At 44.2% G+C, this 23653-nt stretch overlaps 1 protein-coding gene and 1 long non-coding RNA gene across 4 annotated transcripts in view; one reads left to right on the forward strand and one right to left on the reverse strand.

The window, feature by feature from the left end:
- Positions 1 to 19625, reverse strand: part of LOC144221337 (uncharacterized) — a 22345-nt gene extending 2720 nt beyond the window's left edge. The window contains exons 1-3 of the long non-coding RNA XR_013332038.1: positions 19572 to 19625; positions 17393 to 17596; positions 11102 to 11211 (exon numbers count right to left, since the gene is read on the reverse strand). This is a non-coding gene — a long non-coding RNA (uncharacterized LOC144221337). The remainder of the gene's footprint in view (positions 1 to 11101; positions 11212 to 17392; positions 17597 to 19571) is intronic.
- Positions 1 to 23653, forward strand: part of ASPH (aspartate beta-hydroxylase) — a 187669-nt gene that overhangs the window by 109298 nt on the left and 54718 nt on the right. For all 3 annotated transcript variants that reach the window (XM_077751811.1, XM_077751809.1, XM_077751810.1), the window contains 5 exons: positions 1058 to 1143; positions 7722 to 7808; positions 14271 to 14421; positions 16815 to 16951; positions 22774 to 22872. In XM_077751811.1, the coding sequence (XP_077607937.1) occupies positions 1058 to 1143; positions 7722 to 7808; positions 14271 to 14421; positions 16815 to 16951; positions 22774 to 22872 (560 nt within the window). The remainder of the gene's footprint in view (positions 1 to 1057; positions 1144 to 7721; positions 7809 to 14270; positions 14422 to 16814; positions 16952 to 22773; positions 22873 to 23653) is intronic.

The raw sequence follows: 23653 nt of genomic DNA on the forward strand, positions 1-23653 counted from the left end.
CGCTGGATGTGACTTCCTGCTCAGTGAGCTGATCCACCTGCTGGATCAGTTCAGTTTGCATCTAAGACATGGTGGCCCTCTGCGGGAGCTTAGGATTTGGAAAGGACTAACTACGCAAACGGTTATGATCCAAGTCAGATGGAGGGTGGCCGGATGGCTCAGTCGGTGAAGTGTCCAGCTCTTGATCTCAGCTCAGGTCTTGATCTCAGGGTTGTGAGTTCAAGCCCCGCATTGGGCTCCATGCTGGGCATGAAGTTTAAAAAAAAAAAAAAAAAGAATCTTAATACAAGTCATATGGGAGAAGGACCATGAAAGAGAGAGATGCGGGGTGCTGTGCACTTGAATCCAGAGGGGAAATAAAGTGATGGAGGCAGAACTGAGCATGTATGTGAATGACATCTGGAGAAACTTTATGAAGAGTGTAGTTTTGAGCTGTTTGTTGAAGGATGAGCATATTTTCAACTGACAAAGGTAGACAGTAGGCCATTTTACTTAGAGCAAGTAGTATCAGAAATGCCACAGAGCTTATTTTGGGGAACACAAAATGGTCCTGTTTGGCTGAAGTGTGGAATATAGCTGGAGTGGTATCCATTTTGCAACGGAATGAGCACTAGACTATGAAGTTCTGTTAGAGTTGACTCCCTTGAGATTTCCCGTTGACTTCCCCATTTTTATCTTTATCTGATCAGAAACACTGTAGAAATATTCAAAACTTATTTTAAGCGGTCTTTTGCTCTCACCAAAAAGTTGGTAATGAGAGTTGATGAATCACACCTACCATTTTTATTCCGGAAACTAGCCCAGTATCCCTTGTGAGTTTCAGGATACCAGGGCCCACCCAGGCTCCCAGGAGCACCTGTGAGCATCTAAGGGCGGTGGTGTCTCCCGTGGCAGCGACTGGCCGTGTCGTACTAGGGGTGGGGGTGAGAAGAGGTGAGCTGGGGGTGTGTTTGCTCCTGTGGCTACAGGTTTCTCATTACTTGTGAATCACTATTCTTAAAAATTATTTCTAGACCAAAAAAAAAAAAAACCAAATAAAACCTCTTTTTTCTTTCAGTTAAGAAAAAGAAGCCTAAACTATTAAATAAATTTGATAAGACTATTAAAGCTGAACTTGATGCTGCAGAAAAACTTCGTAAAAGGGTATGTTGATGTTTTTCTCTGCTGGAGAAATGTGCAATTAAAATAAATTCAGGCATTACTCTTGAATTGTTAAAATAGTAATAATAATAATAATAATAATAACAATAGAAACAGCCCTTGAATAGAGTGGTTTTTCCCCAAGAGCATCAGCATTCCACGTGAAATGAATCAAGTAGAAGGAAGAATCGCGGCTGTATGGCCAGATAGAAACAGCACTAAGATTTAGGTCGGCTGACTCCAGGTCAGCCGACCTCCACCACTTGCTAGTCCTATGGCTTTGGACAAAACACTTGGCCGTTCTGAGCTCAGTTTCCTTATTTTAAAAAACGAGAATAGTAAGTTCCCTTTCTAAAAGTTTTTAATTGTATGGCATCTCAATGCAAAAAGAAAAAGTAAGCTAGTCCAGTCCTCTAGGTTGTTACTGTTGGGTGAAATGACCTTGGGTTTACCATTCTTCTCACTGGGGGTTAATCCCAGGCGCCTGCAGTTTTCAGGGAGACTGTTACATGTTTTGTGTTGTTATCAGTTAATTTGAAATATTACTTGCATTTGTTTCTGGGTATTGCAGTTAGAAAAAAGAAGCTGACACTAGATTGAAGTTACTTGTTCTCTTAGTCATATTCTCCATCTAATTATCAGGTTAAACACTTATAATAATGCGTTTAATAACACCTTCACTTAATCACCTACTTGTTTGCCTTGGAAATTGCTCTTTCTCTACTCCATACATGAATTAGACTTTGTGTAATGATCATTAGTTTTCCTGTAAATGCTTTTTTACCAAGTAGACATTGGCTGCAGAGATGGGGCAGGGGGATTATAAGTAAATAAGCAACAACAAAAGCACACAAGTTAGGAACGGAAGTGGGACAAGAATGTGCTTCCCACATATTCATCAGAAATGTACCAGTAAGCACGGAGACTTCTGTAACTAGCATTACACGAGGTTCGCAAGCCAAGGCGGGCTTACCCTCCTCAGCAGCCGATAAACATGTAGTCACGCCAGAGAATGTGGGAGCAAAGCTCTTGTTCCCTGCCCTTAAATTTGACCACTGGAATGATTTCTGAGTCTGTCTGGTGTAGCTTTACAAAAGGAAGCCGTCTACTATCTGTAGGAAATTTGCATTTAAATCTTCTTTTTCGGTCACTTTTTCTGGCGTCCTCCACTTGCTCTTTATTAAATGCCATGTGTGAAAATGTGGGATGCCTATTTCACAGGTGACTTTTGGGATAAAGGACAAATGAACAAGTTTAGAGACAGATTTTTATGTAATTCTAATGAATGGTAAAGAGCTCAGTTACCAAGGGGCAGATAACTCAGTGGAACATAAAAATGCTAGAACAGTCCATGGGGTGTTCTCTGGCTCTCGCTTATTTGGAGAAATTATCGTTCATTCCTCAAGAAGCACCCTGAATTTCTAACAGACTAAATAAAGGAGGAAGAAGTAGCTACAATTCTTGTATGTGAAACAGCATGGAGCCATACTATTGGCTGAATTATCAGCATAATTTTTAAGGTTATTTTTATGGCTGATATTTTCAGATGATGTGATTGGCCACCCCAGGATTAAGTACAATGCGACACAGAAGTGTGAGGTCACTTTATTTTTCCATCCAGAATGTAGAGATCAGATCGTATTTCAGTCATCTATTTTTCAGAAGTAGTATGTATTGCTTAAAATCTTCCTCACCCCTAGAAAAAAGGATTTGAAGTGATAAACTGAAAGATTTATTTGCTGGTGCCGTTTATTATTATTGTATTTTAAGTGAAAAAAGAGAGGGAGAACGGAAAACGTAATAAGGCCAGAGGAAGGCCAGCACATCGGATTTACGTCGCAGGCTCTAAATGGTGCTTGGGATGAAGGAAGTACACTGCATGCAGAGCTCAAGGGGAACAGCATCGTCCTGTAAGATTGATGGTGTTCATCAGAGTCGCTGTCCTCTACCTCGTCCAGAGAGAAACGTTCTGCTGCGGATCTTCATAAAGCGCACGCTGATGGATGGCACGCTTCCCCCCTAACACCACACCCCCAGATTCTACAGGACGCCTGTGGGGGCGTGTCTCAGTGTCCTTCAGCGCAGCCCGTTGGGCTCATGCCAACGCAGTGGGGCCCAAGTACGTGTTTTGGTCCTGGGAGAAAATGTAAGCTGTGTCGAAAGAGAGGATTTTTAGGCAGTTCTTCACAAGCATTGTACCTTGCTTGTGAGTCTGTAAATAAGAATTGCATAATAGTGTCAGGAGCTGTGTTGTCTAGTAAGATTCTGGGGAAGGGAAATTCCTTCAGACTCAAAGCAAACACCTTCACTTTGTCAACCAGCTGAGGGAAGAGCAGGGCTGACAGCCCCTTTAGCAAGGCAACACGGTGTCTGACTGAAGGGGACCCGAAGGATGCCTAGGTCAGGCCAAAATATGCCGTTATTTTTATAACCTTGATGGCCAACTAAGGGAGTGTCTAGAAGGAACAAGTCACTTCAGCAAATTTGTTACGAATATTGTTATTCAGTCCTATGTTTTAAACTATAATGGTGTGTTTAGCGTGATTTTCACAAAAATAGCCTCGACATTTGCAGTTTGAGTTACATAATGCATACGGTAACACTAAGAATAGTGCCCATGCCCTCATCCCTGGATCCGGGAAGCATGATTGTGTTTAGAAAAAGAGTCTTTGCAAATATGATTCAGTTAAGGATCTTGAAATGGGGAGATTATTCTGGGTTATCCTCTTGGGCCCCAAATGCAACCACATGTTTCTTTATAAGAGAAAGGCAGAGGGAGATTGGATACAGACAAAATAGGAGACAGAGAGGAGAAGGCAGCGTGGAAACTGCAGTGAAGATTAGAGTAATGCATCCACAGGCCGGAAAGGCCATCGGGAGGCATGGAGCAGATTGTCCCCCAGAGCGTCTGGAGGCAGCGTGGCTCTGGCGACATCTCGATCGCAGCCCAGCGAAACCAAGTTCGGACTTCTGTTCTCCACAGTCTGAGGAATACATTTCTGCTGTTGCAGCCATCAGGTTTCCAGTGGTTTGTTACAACAGCTATAGGAAACGAATCCAGATTTTGGTGCCGCGCAGCGAGGTGCTCCTGTAGCAAATCCTTAAAAATGTGCAAGTGGCTTTGGAGAACTGGGTTAGGGGTAGAGGCTGAAAGAAGTTTGCGACACATGAGAGTGAAAGCCTGGATGGCCTTAACCAGACTGTTCATAGAAATATGGATGTGAAAACTACTTCCGGCTCGGACTCCGAGGAAGTGGGGAGCGCTGTAGAGAAAGGTTTATTGATCATCTTCGGAGAATACATATATCATTGCGTACAGAGTGTTGATAGAAACAGAGATGTTAAAAGTGCTTCTTTGTGGCCAGAGCCCAGAAGGAAATGAGGAACAGGGCACTGAAATCGGAAGAAAGGCATTCCTTGCTACAGGGTAGCAGAACACTCAACTGAATTGTATCTTACAGGCCTCGGCCAAGCAAACCGTGTAAGCGATGAACTTGGATATTTAGCTGAGGAGATGTCCAAGCCAAGTGAGGAGGATGTGGCCTGGTTCGTTTTTGCTGCTTCTCATAAAATATGAGAGGAACGTGATAATTAGCGAAGGAATGGTTAGAGCAAAAGGAGCCAGGAAGTGATAGTCTGGGGAGATTTCTTAGTCTCTCCAGATTGCAGAAGGTGCTACAAGTAGGAAGTTCATTGTTAGTTAAGAAAGGGTGGTCTGGAAAGAAGGCCGGCGGCATGTTGGCCATCCTTTTCCTGAAGAGAGTGGATGCGTGGCTCTCAGATCTACTCAACCGTCTGGCAGAAGTCAGGAATCGAAATGGGATCATCCTGGAAAGGTCTGTGGCAGTGACTCTTACCTAACGGCACGAATCCCTGTGACATACACAAAAGAGGGTTTTTGAGAATCTTATACCAAGAGAAGGACGGCCACCTTGACCTGAAAGAGACAGAGGACAAACTGAAAGAAGGCTGGCAGATTCCCAAAGTCCTGCAGGTGAGAAGCAGGTTGATAACACGAGCCCCCCTTTCAATAGAAAGGAAAGAGAACTCCGAGGGCAGAGTCTTGGGCCCGGAAGCCAGAGACAAGGGCTCTGAAGCCAGAGCCTCAAGCCACAGACTTTCAGACCTAAGAATCTACCTGCCTGCAGTTTGAAATTGCTTGGAATCAGTGAATCCTTTCTTCTTCCAATACTGGGCCATTAGAAGAAAGTCACACAGAAAAAGATATTTAACATGAATTCATCCTTTCAGAGTGGGTGGGGAGAGGGATGAACAGGTGAAAACCTGAGGATTTTTAGGGCAGTGAAACTAGTCTGTATGACACTATAATGGTGGACACCGTCAGGAGACATCGGTCCAAACCCACAGAACATACGACAGCGACCGTGAACCCTAAGGTCAACTGTGGACTTTGGGCGATTTTGATATGGTAGGTTCACCATTTGTAACAGATGTACCACTGGGGTACAGGATGTTAATCATGGGGGAGGTAGCAGGTACATGAAACACCTGTACTTTCTCTCCGTTTTGCCATGAGCCTAAAACTCCTCTTAAAAAATAGTCTTTAAAGAACCTAATGTCGTGAGAAGACAGCACATTTTAAAAAGCGATACAGCCATTTCCGTTAATAAATGTGAGGCAGAGTGTGTGTTCCTGGCTTGATTTCTGTCTCCAGCCAAGTCCACGTTGTCCGCATTGACTGCCTGTCTGTCGGGTCAGAGGCGTCTCTGGGACGGCGCCGTTATCTTGTGCGACACACACAGTCCCCACACACCACGTGCTCTGTGCCGTGTCTGCCAGCACTTCCTCTCTGTTACCAGACTCACCCGTAACAGCACCCCCACGGGGCAGTTAAGTACCCTCAGCCCCACTGTACAGGCCGAGGCACCAGAGACGGAGTCATAACTAACTTGCTCTAAGCCATACACCTTCCGAGCGGGGGAGACCAGACTCTAATCAGCCAGCCTGGCCCTGGATTCGGCACTCACGGCCCCTCCCTATGCATATATTTCCCACCAGCCCCTCAGCACCACTTACGTGCATGTGAGAGGAAACGAAGGCCTCTCTCTTCAAGAATGTCCACCTAAAGAAATGATCTTATGTGCCTTTAATGTGGACGCTGCCTGACCCTTCTCTAGTCAAGTCTGTCAGAAGTCGGTGTAAATAACCGCTGGGTGGTATGTACAGTTGGCTTTGCACAGGCACATCGGAGAGGTAAACTGTGTCATGTGAAAACTCACTCAGTGAATGTCAAAACACATAAACCACAGCAAGCATCCATTTATATGAGGGATGACTGGGTTTACCGGTTTATAAGGAGCTGAAGTGTCCGCAAAAGTTCATCTCAGAACATCTGTCTCCATCCCATGGTTCCCAACATCCTCGACCTGCGTCCATCCATTAGAAATCAGGAGACATTTGGGGCACCTGAGTGGCTCAGTCGGTTACGCGTCAGACTTCGGCTCAGGTCATGATCTCGCGGTTCGTGGGTTCGAGCCCCACATCAGGCTCTGTGCTGACAGGTCAGAGCCTGGAGCCTGTTTCGGATTCTGTGTCTCCCTCTCTCTCTCTGCCCCTCCCCCACTCATGCTCTGTCTCAAAAATAAATAAACTATAAAAAATTTTAAAAAAAATCAGGAGACATTTGTTCCACCCCGTGCAATGGCCATGGATGGAGAGTGGTGGGGAGAGGGTTCCTCCCCCTCTGCCGCTTCCCCTGTGCTGCTGGTCAGAGACCTATCACAGGTGCTCGGACCATCTTCTTAAGGGTGCACATGCACCCTGGGGAGGGGTCACGTGACACAGTGAGTTTTCCCAGTCAACCAGATGAGCCAGATCCATCCTGCTGTGCAGTGGGTGCAGGTACCCTTGCCTGGCGGCCTCCTCAACCTGCAGGCTTATGCGCCACCCCGCCGGGAGCTTCAGACTTCTGCCTGCAGAGCCCACGGCGTTCCAGCTGCCTGCAGGATTTGCCCCCAACTTAAAACCGAAATATTCAAAATATAGTCGGTGATTTTGTAACGGTGTTGTCTGGTGACAGGCGGTAGCTACCCTTGTGGTGAGCACGGCAGAACGTGGAGGTTGTTGAATCACCGTGTTGTACACCTGAAACCAATGTAACACTGTGCGCCAACTATACTTCAGGTAAAAAGAAAATGAAAAACTAATGCCTACAGGAACTGCGCATATAAAGAGAAAATGCAGATTTTTTTTAAACAAAAACTTATACTACATCTTTTGCCAGGTTTCTGCTTTTTAAAAAAATAAAACATATTTATGTTCACGTTTACTTGTACGGTTGCCATACTTGTTAATGTTTTAAAAATCCGCGGTAAAACTGTCTTTAGACTCAGCATGGAGTCCAGGCAATGGTGACAACATTAGTTGGTGAATATTGAAAAACCGTATTGAGGGCGCCTGGGTGACTTGGCTGGTAGAGCACCTGACCCTTGATCTTGAGGTTATGAGTTCAAGCCCCACAATGGACGTGGAACCTATTTTTTAAAAAAAAGACAACAACAGATTGAATAACATTATGCCTCTGAATTGACTGCATTTATGTACCTGCCTTTTCCTAACAGGGAAAAATTGAGGAAGCATTGAGTGCATTCCAAGAACTAGTTCGCAAATACCCTCAGAGTCCACGGGCGAGATACGGAAAGGCACAGGTATTCGAAAACCGTCTTCCATAGAAAATGTTTTTGGTGTTTGTGTTCCATGTAATGGATTTTTCACTGCCCACTATTGCGCTTCTCTTTTCTCTCCTAACTTGTGTTCAGGATCCATTTCTCGTGCATATGTGTAAAGTCAAGCAAAAATTACGGCTGTAAATAAGACAATTCACTTGCTATCGCGGCCCGGGGAATTTAGTTACATTTTCTTGCCCTCCCTCCATTGGACTTCTCTCTGCTTTTGAAAAGACGATCAAGAGGAACGCTTTCGTCATCAGTTTCCCGTAACTGTCATGCCGCATTCCACACAGTTTTCACTGGAGGCTCCTCAGAGCTTTAAGGACCTCAGCTTTGTAACTGGCGGCTGCAAGTGTGCTTAGGAGAGACGTGAAGATATAAGGTGGAATGTACTGTGTTTCCTCGGTGGTTTCTTTCCGCGGACTCCTTTCTCCCATCTCCCTTCTTCCCGTCTCCACCTCTTCGTCTCCTTTCTTCTCTCACGTTCCCCATCTTCCAGCTCTTCATTGTGTGAAGCTTGTCCACACTCATCTATAATCGCATAAATCCCCCATGTGCCACGTGCTCTCTCAGACCCTGGGATTATCGTAATGAACAGTCTAGACGTCTCTGTCCTGGTGGGTCGTCCTGTATTCCCGCGGAAGGTATTTAAAAATTACGTAGAGAAAGCCCACTGTGTGCCAGGCCCCGTTCTAGGCACTGCACGTGGACTCGTCAGCAAAACATACAGGGTTGTCGCTGTCACGGCAAAGCCTGGGACAAAATGAGATACGTGCGTGTTTGTGATCAGGACTAAGGAGAACCTAAGAAAACCAGTACAGCCATAGGATGTGTGAGGCAGTCGGTATGGCGGATAAGGTGTCAGGGAGAAGTCTACACAGGAGGTGATATTTGAGCAAGGCCCTGAATAAATATATAAAGAAATATATATTTAAGGATATTTAAAGTATTAAACAAATACATTCGACCATCTTATATACTATATATTGTAAGGGAAAGAAGAGCATACCTGTTAAGATTTTTTTGGCTGCAGGTAATAGGATTTGAGGAGGAAGGGCAGACAGCACTTTAGCTAAGTTGACCAGGAAAGGCCTGTCTCTGAAGGTGACAAGTGGCTGAAATGTGACAAGGGCACTGAGGGAACGACCGGGCCCACAGGGAAGCGATGTCGGCAGAAGCAGGTCCAGAACAGAACGAAGGGCGAGCCGAGAGGGTGAAGTGACACAGGTGAGGCCAGGGCCTCGCGGACGGTGTTCTCCGTGCCCTGGGTTTATGTGTGGACTTGGCCATCTTGTTTTTTCACAAAGATTGTTTTGGTTCCTGGCTGGGGAGTAGATTAGGGGGTGAAAGTAGAAGCCGGAAGACTAGGACACTATTCCAGGTCTACGGAAGGGACAGCAGCATGGACTGTGGTCATGGCCGTGCAGGTGGGGAAGTGGCTGGGGAGGGCTTAATATTGGCTCAGGTCAGAGGAAGACAGGACTCGAGGCCTGGATTTCCGGTTCGGCCAGATGAGAGAGAGTGGTGGTTAATCACAGGGAAAACTGGGAGAGGAATAGATCAGTCAAGAATTCGCTTTTCATCCTGTAAACTTTGTGATGCCTGTTGGACATTCAACTGGACACGTCAAGGAGACCCTGAGTTGACGATGTCTGGAATTCAGGATGGAAGCCGGGGCTGATGCACAATGTGTCGAGCGGTGAAGCTCCCACAGCCCTGCCTGGTGGGATGAGCTTCTCAGCCCTACTGGGAGGGAAACAGTAGGTGCCAAGCTACCAGAAGTTTCCAACCAAGGAGAACCTGACCAGACCCCTTTGGAGGGGGTCAGTCCAGTGACTTGTGTGTGGCACTCACGTGGGAACTGACACTTCTGTGGATAAAACAAGTAGGTTTTGCTTTGAACTAAAAGTGGAGACCACTTGAGGTCTAGATGCTCAAATTCTTATCTTTCTATCAAAAACTTACTTCTTAAATTTTAATAAATTAAGTTTGTGAAAAATTAATGCAAAGAAGTTTCTCCTATCCATGGTACAGACCAGGGATGGCAGACAAGAATTATATCACTTTTGTAATATAATTTGGTCAGTAATCCTCCAGAATTGCTAAATTCATTGCTATTAAGCAAGCCAGAATGTGTTTGTTACCAAGACTCTCTGTTCAAATAAGTGATGTGCTTTGTTACTCAGATTGACAGTCATTTGATTAGGAAAGCATATTAACTAGAGAGAATAATGATGGATACACATGCTAATTTAATTATGGCAAAAATTCTTTGTGCTTTTTTTTCTTTGTAACTGACAGTGATTGTGGGTGCCAGAGTCTAAATAAATAAGTGCAGTACTTTCGCACATGTGATTGCTGGATTCGTATCTTTACTTAATAGTAGGAATTTGAGATTTAGGCCTCAGGCAATATTTTTTTTTATCTCTAAACTATTATGCTACAAGGTATTATTGATATTAATGTTAATATGGCATCAAGAAAAACTTACGCATGGTAAATTAACTTTTAGTAGAGTAATTAAAGTTTTTTTAAATGCATAGGAGTTCTAAAAATAAGAATTTGAAAGAAGATGGATTCCATAGGGAGGAATAAATGATGACTTTTTCATTCTTTCTTAGCAAATTAAAAAATTATGTGGACTATCCCCACAATTTTTTTCTTTTAATTCACCAACGTTAAGTTAAATACAGACTACAATAGCCATTGTTTCTGAAGCGACACTGATATTATATTATTCTTTGGATCACCGTGAAAATCAATTTTGACCAAGTTCCCTGAACATCAGACAAAATGTTAAATTATAAACTCAACTCACTTTATTATCTTACACAAACCATTAATGCCTCTGAGGCAGAAAATGACACATTTCCTAGGAAGTTTGGATGGTTGAATTATTTCAAGTCAACGAAAGGCTTTGTGATGTTAACATCCTAGAACAAATGTTCAGTTTCTTCCCAAATCACTCTATGTGCAGATGCTAAGCTGATGGCAATAAATCTGTACAATTTTGGTTTTCAAAGCAGCCTGTTGTTAGTTTCATTCAAGAGATTTTAAGAAGCATATGCCATTTTAAGACTGACATTTTCCCAAATCTGGAAGCTGTAACATGTTTTACTTTAAAATGAAGGAACTTGGGACAGGTGGAGGAGAGGGAATAAGGTATATAAATTTTATCATCTTCCTGTCTTTTCGGATTGAGTTTAGTTAGACATTTATTTCCATTTCTATAAAGAAGGATTACCTTGGTAGGCATTTCTCCTTCCACTAACCTTGAAGAGGCCCTCCGGGTCCAGGATCTATTTGGTAGCTTGAAGAGGCTGAACTGCATGGTCTCAAAAGGGCTCTCTCAGCTCCAGGACTCTGTCATTCTGGAAGTCGTCTGTGAATGATCATGTTTGGGGAGTTAACTCATCATAGCCAAACTCACAAGAGCCTGATGCCTAAACAGAAAAGCCAGCACATGAATATACGAAAGGCCTTAGGGGCAGGATGCCCAGTATGGGTCATTGACATTGGACTTTCTCACCCGGTAGATAAGTCTTTAATGGAGACGGACCATTTACAGATACGAACAGATAGATAGCAGTACATTCTGAAGCTCCTTTCTATCAAGCGAGGGTGAATTGCCCCTTTTTAATCTAGAGATTTTTGTCCTGTCAGCTTCCTTTATCATAAATCTGTCTGCTTCTCTCTGTCTCTGCTGCTTCATTCCAGTCCTCATCATCTTGGGACAGTTACCTAATCGGTGCACAGAACAAATTATTTCTTCCATGTGTTATTTTCTGAAAAGTCCTCCACAGATATTTTATCAATGTGTGCGGATTCTTGCTAGTTTTTGATTTGGGATGGGGGAGGAGTGAATCATTTTCTTGCCATGTGCTCAGATGGTGGATTGTGTTTCACTTTGGTTCTTCGGGCACCTGTATCTTGACTGCCACACACACTTTATTTAGAAAAGGTAAACGTGTTAAATAGGATATTCTGAAAAAACACTGGATAGGCTACGTTTAGCCTCTAACCGGTATCATTTTTCCTCAAATGGTAATGTTCAAATTAGAGTGTAGTAAACCTGATGGGGTTTTAACTGCCGTTTGACACATTCTCCTCTCTATGCCTCTTGCATTTCACCTTCCATTCTCAACCTCCGGCGAAGGATCTTGCTTCTATCACTAAGAAGGCGGAAGTATCCAAAGAGACCTTCCGCACGATATCACTACAGCACTGACAGCCCCCCTTCCCTCCTCTCCTGTGCTCTCCCCTCCCCCCCATTCACATGAATGAACTGCTCTGGCCCCCTTTCCCAGCCTCCCACCTGCTGAAGGACCTCATTCTGATTTCTGTTTCCTGCATCATCACGTTTTCCCTCTCTACCAGCTCTTTTGTATCAGCTTAGAAGCATGCTGTAGGGGCGCCTGGGTGGCTCAGTCGATTGGGCGTCCGACTGCGGCTCAGGTCATGATCTCACGGTTCGTGGGTTCGAGCCCCACATCGGGCTCTGTGCTGACAGCTCAGCCTGGATCTTGTTTCAGATTCTGTGTCTCCCTCTCTCTCTAACCCTCCCCTGCTCACACTGTCTCTCTCTCTCTCTCTCTCAGAAATAAATAAAACATTAAAAAAATTAAAAAAAAAGAAGCATGCTGTAATATTTGCCATCGTTAAATAAACAAACAAAACAAAACAAACAAACCCTCTCCCTGGTCTCCACATTCCTCTCCACTTACTGGCCCATTTATCTGCTTCCTTTTAAAGGCCGTGTGCACCTCCTCCCCTCCTGGTTTCCCCTGATCCTGCCCCATGCTGTTAGGGGTCCCATAAACGTGCTCGTATCAGGGCCATCAGAGGTGCCACCTTGCCCGGTCAGCAGCATGACCAAGATGCCCAAGCTGATGGCCACTTCTGGCATGGCTGATCACCTCCCTCCATACCTTTTGTCACTTGTCACTTTTTTGTTATTTTCTGTGCTTCTTGCTGGTCCTCTCCGTGTTTCTGACCTCTCTCCTGAACCCCAGACTCATATATGTACCTGTCTATCCAGTGTCTGCACTTGGGTGCCTAATCAGTGCTGAGTGTAATAGCTCCACAGCAGAGCCGCTGGCTCTCAATGTCTGCACACCTGGCTGTGCCCCTTCTCCCATTTTCAGATGGTAATCGCTCCAGCCGGCACCCTTGAGTTCATCCTTGACTCCTCTCCCTCCCTTTCTGTCGCATCCAGCCACCTGCAGATCTGATGGCTCTGACCCTCAAAATGTATCTGTGATCCAGCTCTCTCACTCCACCTTCATCCAAACGGTCATCACCCCCACCCCTTGTCTGGGTTCTTGCCGGAGCATCCTAACTGGCCGGAGCGTCTTGCCGGCATCTTGTCGGAGCATCTACCACCCGTTCCGTCCGCTGTCCATACCACTGCCCGTGTGGGCCTTTCGACACATACATCAGATCATGTCAAAACCTCCTGGTGTTGGGACACCGGGGCAGCCCAGTTGGTTAAATGTCCGGCTCTTGATTTCGGCTCAGGTCGTGATCTCACAGTGCGTGGGATCGAGTCCCACATTGGGCTCTGCTGACAGGGTGGCGCCTGCTTGAGATTCTCTCTCTCTCTCTCTCTCTGCCCCTCCCCTGCTCATGCGTGCTCGCTCTCTCAAAATAAATAAATAAGCATTGAAAACAACAGCCCTGGTGCCCTTCCATCTCACGTGGAGGTAGCGAAGTGGGATTGGCAGTAGTTCAGCGGGGTCTTCACTGCCTGACCGCCTCCTCCTGGCCCCTGCACCAGCCTTTCCCCCGCCCGCCGCTCGTGCTGTTTTCTCTGCCTTGGAATGGTCCTCCTCCGCACCCCCCCATGCCGCACCCCCTCACGTCTTCCAGGCCACCGCTGCTCGTCGGCCTCAGCTGACTCTTCCCCACCACACTGGTGCCAGCGCTCCGGAGCCTGTTTCGTCGTTCCTACGGCATCAGTGGTCGCCTGGCACATGCTGCTGTCATTTGTGTATTGGCTTTCTCTTCTTCATAGGGAAGCAGAATGGGAAAAGGGCTTTGTTTTGTTTATTTTGCCTGCCACGTGGCTCCCAGCTAATACTTGTTAAGTGAATGAGTGAACACACAGACTACTGAGAGAACAGGAAGGAAGGATTGGAGCCCTGTCTGTGTAATGTTAATGTATATACAGCTCTCCATTCGCCCAGCGTGTATTAATTCCTCTTGCTTTTATGGTATGCTTTCTCCTCTGTAGCTTGATAGCTACCTGCTCTTCATGTTATTTAAATATCATGTTGTGCTATTTTTTTGGTTTGCTTTTTAATCACTTGATAAGGAGGAAATTTTAATCTGTCTCAGATTGCTTTTAATGCATGTCCAGAAATTAACTTTACGTGCATATTTCGGGTGATTACAAATATAGCTTGTCATGGGCCATTTATCCAGTGTGGGGACTTCCTCTAGTGTGAAGACGATCTGGCCGAGAAAAGAAGGAGCAATGAGATACTTCGTGGGGCCATCGAAACCTACCAGGAGGTGGCCAGCCTGCCCGATGTCCCCACAGACCTGCTGAAGCTGACCTTGAAGCGGCGCTCAGACAGACAGCAATTTCTGGGTAAGATGGAATAAGACTTCCTTCAACAGCAGACGTCGTGCTGATATTCTTAGAAGAGCTTAGTTACCTAGAAGGGAACCCCAATTCCATAACTGATTTCAGGCCATTTACCTGAACGTGCCCCAGACAGAACTGGCAGCCCTAACCTTAATACTTAGAAAGATGCAAATAGTATTTTACCACCTTCCCCCCCCNATGGGATGCGGGGAGGTTGGATAATTTGCCCAAAGAATCTTAGTTAATACAGTAATAGATCTGGAATCAAAAACTCTTCCTGCAATGCCAAGCTGTTTTCCCTCTTAACTATAACAAATTGATTCCAAGAGGTTGAAGTTATCAGTGCAACAGTTTTTATAGAGGGAATATTAGGAATTTCAGACACTAAAAATTTTGCCTGTAAAGTTTGACTCCATCCAAGGAAAATGACAGGGGAAAAAAAATTTCTTAAAACCACTAAGTAAATTTGTAAGTGGTTTGAAAAGAGCAGCATAAGGCATCGTCTCTGACCCAGGCTCCCATGTCAAAGCCAGATAAGACTGGCTCTAACCTAACTTCACTGTAACTAGGCTTACGATTCTTTCCCACCTCACTTGTAATCAGTAAACCAGATGGAAGAATCTGGGCCACATCTAACTGTTCAATGGGTGCTAGTGGCTGGGTCAGTTACATGACCAATTATTGATGTCACTGAAAGAGGCTCATGTAAATAATATTGGAAGCCAGCTGACCCTGTTAATCAGATAGGGACAGAACCCACATTATGATTAGAAACTAGAAGATCCATTAGAAGGTCCATTAGACTTATATTCAGAAGAGCCAGTCCAGAAGAAGAAAAGCATATGGCGCCCATACAGGTTGGAAAAGGCAAGGGAGGCACTTGCCTTAGGCACAAAATCAGTATTACTGAATTTTCCTCTTGCCTCAGTCTCCAGTATGGTTCTGTTAGGCACTATTTACTTCATCTGTCCTTAAAATGTTGATATTTGTTCACTGTGGATTTTTTACATTAATTCTGATTTTTAGAAGGAATACATAGAAGTATCACTCATCTTGGTTACTGAATTTTTGGCATCCTCTTCAGCTTTGCTTTGAGTACCTCACTTGCCTCACCTGGTTTCTGGCCCCAACAGAAAAAGACTGACTGTGAATAAATCTAACCCCTTCTGCAGCCATCCTTCAGTATTTGAATATAGTCTTTTTCTCCAAATGAGAATCAGGAAGCTCATGAGAGGAGGCTCTGTGAGGAGAGGTTTATAGGGAGAAGATGTTGTTGAAGGTGACAGGGTGGTGAAATTTACTCACAGTAGAATGGGGTCACATGATGCAGAGTGGAAGGAACAGAGATCGAAGCTGGAGGAATTTTCCTTCTGGACCTTGGCAGTGGTTAACAGGGGAAGCATAGGAACAGAAGAAACATATGAGCCTAAATTGGGCAGGTAGAGAGGAAGGGAGGTGTAAAGTCACATTTGGTAGTGAGGGAATGAATGGCTGAGCAAACTCATCCAAGACCGGCCAGTAAGGGGTGAGAAAACTATGGGATAAGCTGGTGACGTTTTATGCGAAATAGGTTAACTCTTAGCAGGAAACACAAGTGCATGAGCTCGATAGTCCTAGCATACTCTTGGCTGCTACTTCATTTGTGGGCAACTGGCTAGGGAATTAATTTTGTCGTGTATAGTAGCCTTACTTTGCACATTTTCCCAGATTCAATGTATTTCTGACTGTGGCGGGGGTGGGGGGGGGTGAGTAATGACAGTTGGTCTTAGAAATTTTAAATTTCCATCAGATAGCCTTAAAAATCAACCAAAGCTAGAGTTTTCGTGATTCCTGCTGTGCATAGTATCCTGTCATCCACCAGAGGGTCCCCTAATACCAGATGATATCTCCTTTGCTCCATGACTAGGTCATCCATTACCTGGAGATGAGAACACTCTTAATTGGAAAGAGCTACAGCAGTGTACTTCAGTGCCTCTTTAAGATTCACACAGGGTGCTGGACTCGAAGTCTATTAGACTTTTTATTCTCCATTCATAATCCTGAAGTTAATCATCACAAACCAAAGATATTCCAGTGAAACAATTTTTTACAAGTAACTGATAAAAATTTTTTTGAAGAAGTAATTCAACATAAAAATAAATGTTAATGGATTTAGAAAATGAGAATGTCTTTAAAATGTTTATAATCAGTATTATATTACTGTCTACTTATAGAAGTTATTGATAATCATTGCAACTGCCTGATGAAATCCTAAGAGGCCATCATTGAATCTGTAGTCAGATGTAAGTTGGCCTAAGGGCTCTGTTGAATAGTCTCTTGTGATTCATACTCTCAATACAAAGATGTCTTATTGACTTTGGGTTTGTTTACTTGTTTGTCTCTTCCTACCAAACCAGGTCATATGAGGGGCTCCCTGATTACCCTACAGAAATTAGTTCAACTCTTTCCTGATGATACTTCTTTAAAGAATGACCTTGGAGTGGGGTACCTCTTGATAGGAGACAATAACAATGCCAAGAAGGTGTATGAAGAGGTAAGCAAGTAGCAGTCTTCTAATAACTACATCAGACTGTTCTGAGCATCAAGTTTTAATGTTACTTGTAAATTGCATTGATTGCACCTAATCTCTTGCTTTCTTTGTTTTAAGTTAGGGTAAAGGGAGTGTAAGAATTATTATGTTGACACATTCTAAATTTTGTTTTCATCCCTTTTTTCCCCTCAATCAGAAAAGTTTTAATTTTAATTCACACTTGGTACATCAGAACCTTCAATTTATAATTGTGATCGTTTTAAAACTCTATTTATCAGTCCACAAGCATCCATGAAGCTCATGGTGTGCTTCATGACAGGAAGTGGAACTCCAATTTTCCATGAATGTTAAAACCCATAACCTTTTCCTTTTTACACAAGAAGTCCGATCTAGAGAGAGACTACAGAGCAGGAGCCTTTCAGGCATGTGGGGTAAATTACTCACTTCTTGGAGGGCACTGACTCTTTGATCTTCCAACAGGGGTGGCTTTGAAGGGATTTCTGCCTTGTAGTGGTTATTTTAATAGATAACCTCCAAGTCACAAGTAACTGTAAATCTAGGAACCTGTGAATCCTTCAAGCAGTGAGGAATTCATTTGGTATAAATAGGATACCAAATGAACTTTGAAGCTGGAGAAAGTTAATGCATCTGTAAAAGAAAGAGGAACACATTTAGCTGTTATTCTTTCATTTAGGTGTTATGCTCCGTGGTTGTGAAGCTGGTATGCTTTACATCAAAATGCTACTACTCAGTGATCCGATATGATTTCTCCTGGTTTCTTTTTTAAACTTTCTTTATTTTGAGAGAAGGAGAGAGAGAGAGAGAGAGAAGAGAGAGAGCACATACATGAGTGAGAGGGGGAGGGGCAGAGAGAGAGAGAGACTGAATCCCAAGCAGCCTCTGTGCTGTCCAGCCCGACTTGGGGCTCATAAACCATGAGATCATGACCTGGGCCAAAACCACGAGTTGCCAACTCAACCGACTAAGCCACCCGGGCACCCCGATTCCTTCTGTTTTAAGTGCTGGAAGTCCTAGCATCAGCCATCAGACAACAAAAGGAAATCAAAGGCGTCAGAATTGGCAAAGAGGAAGTCAGACTTTCACTCTTCGCAGACGACATGATACTCTACATAGAAAACCCAACAGACTCCACCAGAAACCNTATGGGCACGGAGAGGGTCACTTGTGGGGATGAGCACTAGGTGTTATATGGAAACGAACTTGACAATAAACTATTTGTAAAAAAAAAAAAAAAGTAAATAAAAAAAAAAATAAAGCAAAAAAAAAGAATGCTGTCAGAGTAGGGTGATTTCATATGAGGGCTAGGAACCGGGTCCCTTTACCCCTGCTTTCACCCTTTTCTTGGTGTTGAGACAATTGAAAATCATTGAATTTCAGAAGAATTTTCATCCTTCTCATAATTTTTATTTTTTCTGAGAGGACAAAATAAGACTGCTGCTTTTTATAACCTGTCTCATATCTGCATAAAGTAAATTGATCTCATAGTGTTGAAAATGTGTGCCATTCACTAAAATACCTGGTCCAGGTCATAAAAGAAGTCCATTTGGGGCTCATAGTTGCTATTGCTAATGACCAAAACCTAACACTTAGTTTTGTTTAAGAGATAAGTCATGTATCTCACGACTCAAGACCTTATGAATGTAAGTATTTTCCACCTATATCAGAATATCCAGATATATCCATTACCCTGCCTCTTATAGAAGCCTCAGAAATGGAACTGTAGACTTCCTTCTCTCCTCATTTCCTTCCTTCCTGCCTTCCTTCCTGCCTTCCTTCCTGCCTTCCTGCTTTCCTTCCTCCTTTCCTTTCAAAACTCATGATCAAGTACTGACTGGATACCAAGTGCATCTGAGGTTAGGGCAGGATCTGAAAGCATACTAGATTCTCCTACCCACTATGGATTTCGTTTCAGAACCTTCCTTGAATATATTCTGTTATCTGTCAGCACAGAGCCCGACGCGGGGCTCGAACCCACGAACCGCGAGATCATGACCTGAGCTGAAGTCGGACGCTCAACCGACTGAGCCACCCAGGCGCCCCGATTTTTATCTTTGAGTAAATTTATAAAAATCAAATCATTGTCGGTTTCCTTTCTGGAATTTTCTTTTTCTTTTTTAATTTGCTGGTTTTCATTTTCAACAAGACTTTGCTTGAAGATGGTTTGATGTGGATTCCTGACGGCTATAGATCGGAGGCGGTCCTGGTTCCCCTTGGCATCAGCAGCACCGAGACTGCCCCCTACAGTCGCACCCGGCCCACCCGTGCTCTAGAGTCCGGCATTTTCCCGATTCTTCCCTCCATTCACTTAGTCCACGCGAGCTGATTGACACTCACACACCCCATCTTGAGAAACGGTAGTTAAGGAAGCAAACATATGGTGTGCGCTCATGGACTTCCAACCTGATAGAAAATCATCAATTTCCGTTAATTTTACTTTCTGCATATCTTTCAAATCCCCTCTCTTTTTAACCCAAGCACCATCCTCTCTTGCCTACACTAAGGTCAATTATCCTGTCCAGGCTTGCTGCCCTCCAGTCTTCCTCAACACAAAGTACGAATTAGGCCATCCCCCGCTTGGCTTCAACTCCTCATAGGTTCTCACCGCCCCTGTCAGTGCTCTTCCAACTCGCGTGCTTGCGTAGCCTTCCAGCGAAACAGGCTCAAGCAAATAGGTGCGACACGTGTGTTTAAGTATTTATGTAGGTGTTTATGTAATAATGCAAGATACACGTTATGTCATAATGTACATTATGAAAGGCACATGCCCCCAAATAAGTTTTAGGATGAAATGAAGTATTCTAAATACTCTTAAACTTCATTTAACTGCAAAAAAAAGTCTAGTCACTGAAAAATTCTATTTTATTTAACCTTTTCAGTCTCATTCCCTTTTGCCATTCCTGGTCCATTATTCGCTTTCACTTACTTTCTCCTAAGCCTTGAATGCCTCCTCCCCCACCATCCGCCATCTTCCCTTTCCCTGGTGAGCTCCTAAACACCTTACAGACCTTGCTTTTGCCACGCCAATCCTAGAGTGAACTGAGCGCTCCTCCTCTTTACCCCTCTCCATGCCTCGTGTCTGTCACCATGTTGATTTCCACCGTCTGCTTGTGACTCCGCCTTCCTCCCTTGACTGAGACTTCCTTTGAGAAAAGAGTGTATCTCATTTATGTTTATATGCCCAGAGCCTAAAAGAACTCTGTGTATTCTAAAATATCTGGCAAGTGAATACATTTGTTAATGGAGGGGATGATTGTGTGTCTGCAGTAGACAGAAATGTCATCTGTGTAGTTGCAACCATTATAATAGTCCCCTCATAGTTATGCTGGCAGAAACATGATTGACCTCAATTCAGTTCAATTCCAGCAATATTTATTGTGCTCTTGCTCAGTAACAGGTGCTTGGAAGGTGGAGAAGAAACAGAGTCTGTGCTTTCAGAAATGTGGTTAGGAGGAAAGCCCGGCATACACTCAGCCATTCAGTTAGCACAGCTTTCTTGATGGCCTGCCATGTGCTGGGCACCGTTCTAAGCCCTGGGGATCAGCAGTGAGTGCAGTCAACAAAATCCCTGTACAGCTGATGTCTTTGTGGGAAAAATAAAAGAATAATAAGCCAAATGGTGATGAGCACTGTGAAGAAAAGAACCGGCATAATAAAAGTCAAAAGAGTAACTGGTGAATGGGAGGTTGGATCTGTTTTATATGGGGTCCTTGGGGGTTGGCCTCACCAAGTGGTGATCTCTGAGCACAGACTTCATCAAGGTGAAGGGGTGAGCCATTTGGGTGTCTGGAAGAAGAATGTTTGAGGCAAAGGAGTACTGAACATGCAAAGGTCCTGAGGCAGGGGTGCCTTTGGCTTGCTGTGCAGCAGCAAGGAGTCCAGGTTGCCTTAGGTTGGCTGGTGGGAGGGGCTTAGGAGAGGATGCCGGAGACGTAGGGCGGCCCAGCTTGAGGGAGGCCCAGGAGACTGTCCCTAGAACTTAGTCTTTTACTCTGAGTGAAATGGACCCACCGGGGTTCTGAACAGATGAGGAATGAGGCCTCACGTAGGACTTGGTGAGCTCCTTCAGGGCCCCTGTGGAGAGCGGGCTACAGGAGGGCAGGCTGGGGGTGCAGAGGGTCAGCGGTTAGGAGGTTTGTGTGAGAACACAGTGGCGGGGGGGGCATGGCTCTGAACGTACGGGGAAGGTGGTGCTGTCTGGATTTGGGAATGGAGGATGCGCAGGACCAGGCAGGAACGGAACACCTCTAAAGTATCAGCAGTGTGCCCTGTGGACTCTTCAAGGGCAGGGGGTCCCCTCCCCCAGAGCACTTGGTCCTGGGTAAGGGGCCCAGGCAGGGCTGCTGCTGCCCTCCCCCACGCAGGCTGAAGGATGATAGGGTATCCGTCCTACACTCACTCAGCTCCAACCTTCGGCTTTCACTTTTGTTCCATGAATTAGTCTGCCTGTGCAGCTTCAAAGTGGAATGTTGGGGGGCGCCTGGGTGGCTCAGTTGGTTAAGCGTCCGACTTGGGCTCAGGTCATGATCTCACGGTTCGTGGGTTTGAGCCCCCCGTCAGGTTCTGTGCTGGCAGCTCGGAGCCTGGAGCCTGCTTCAGATTCTGTGTCTCCCTCTCTGTCTCTGCCCCTCCTCCACTCATGCTCTGTCTCTGTCTCAAAAGTAAATAAACCATAAAAAAAATTTTTTTAAGTGGAATTGTGTTTTGATCCTCCCTGCTAATATTTAACTTGGAGGCATTTTGCATAATTTATCTTTAATCATAATAAGTGCATATGATAATAAACAGTGATTCGACTTATATTAAATATTTACTTGGGTTTTTTCACAGAATATTGGATTTGCTCATCACTTTATCCTCAGTCTTCAAAATGGTCTGGGCATTGAAGAAATTTATCTTAAGTAGATGGATTGTGAAATTTAGATTGTGAAAGTCTGAATTGTCTCCTATTTAAAGCAATGTGGGGGCATCTGAGTGGCTCAGTAGGTTAGGCGTCCAACTTTGGCTCAGGTCATGATCTCGCGGTCTGAGGGTTCGAGCCCCACGTTGGGCTCTGTGCTGACAGCTCAGAGACTGGAGCCTGTTTCAGATTCTGTGTCTACCTGTCTCTCTGCCCCTCCCCAGCTCATGCTCTGTCTCTCTCTGTCTCAAAAATAAATAAATGTTAAAAAAAATTTAAAGCAATGTATAAAGCACATACGTAAAAAGGTATAATAACCACTTAGACTTGACTTTAAATACAGCAAATTTAAAACAGTTTTTCCCTGATTCCTAAAAAAAATATTGAGGTCATATCAATACTTTGCTGATTTGCACTGTCCAATTGATGCTTTAATGGTCATTGCCTTTTCATTGATTTCTTCATTCTTTTTTTAAAATTTTTTAATGTTTATTTTTGAGAGAGACAGAGCATGGGTGGGGGAGGGGCAGAGAGAGAGGGAGACACCGAATCTGAAGGAGTCTCCAGGTTCTGAGCTGTCAGCACAGAGCCTGATTGTAGGGCTCGAACACACGAACTGTGAGATCATGACCAGAGCCAAAGTTGGACTCTCAACCAACTGAGCCACCCAGGCACCCAGATTTCTTCATTCTTGAAGAATTGATGGACAGATGTGCAAACATTTTGAGTTGACAAGAAATGAAGGCATTTAAGCCTAATATTGCAATGAGACAAAACGCTGTAGTGTTTAAAGCTGTAACATCATAATGTCAACCCAAGCACAGTAAAGCTAATTAAAATGTGTTTTGACAGTCATTTGTAGAATGTGTAGTCAGTGACAACAGCTTTCCATTTTCTTTGAGTTTAGGTTCTGAATGTGACGCCCAATGACGGCTTTGCTAAAGTGCATTATGGCTTTATCCTGAAGGCACAGAACAAAATTGCTGAGAGCATTCCCTACCTAAAGGTAACTGTCCCTGCCTTTCCTCTCTTTTCAGCTTCTGATTCCTTTGAGTCATTTGGAGTCCCTTGATTATGCATTGTGGGCTGATTGGCATGCACCGCTGAGTCTTTCATCTTCAGACTGTAGACCCTCTGACCATGACATTCATGGGCAGTGATTGGGAGTGTGGGACATAGAAATGCCAGCCATACGAGCAGAGATTATTTGGAAAAGACGTTATGAAGAAATTCCTCAAACTGTAGTTATTAGTTTTTCTTTAAATGGGAAAGGTAGACCAAAATTACTAATATAATACTTTGAAATATGGGCAATGCATTAAATGTTCCTTTTACAATTTAACTACACATTCAGTCTAGGCTGAGCATGGCTCCTGGCATCCTACATAAGGTCTGGTAACTAATGTCATCTGAATAGGTCAAAACCTAAAAAAACTGATAGCTCAAATATTCAGATTAAAATATGCTGTCATTTTTTTTTTTCTTGTCTATCTAGTTGAATCCCTGAGGTGCCCCAGAATCACATTTGGTCTAGCTAAGGGCTATTCAGTAGAACTTTCTGTCCCAGTGGAAATGTTCTCTAGTTGTATTTTCCAGTGTGGTAGCCATTAGCCGCATGTGGCTCTTGGGCACCTGAGATGTGGCTGATATGACCGAGGAACTGAATTTTTAACTTTCATTTTGATTTAGATAGTAGCGTGCAGCTAGCAGCTACCATAGTAGACAGGTAGCTGATGAAATCCCTGTGAACTTCTTTTTTTTTTTTTTTTTTTTGGGAGAAAGAAATT

The sequence above is a fragment of the Crocuta crocuta genome, unplaced genomic scaffold (genome assembly GCF_008692635.1).
Source record: "Crocuta crocuta isolate KB4526 unplaced genomic scaffold, BGI_CrCroc_1.0 scaffold20, whole genome shotgun sequence".
Lineage (NCBI taxonomy): Eukaryota > Metazoa > Chordata > Mammalia > Carnivora > Hyaenidae > Crocuta > Crocuta crocuta.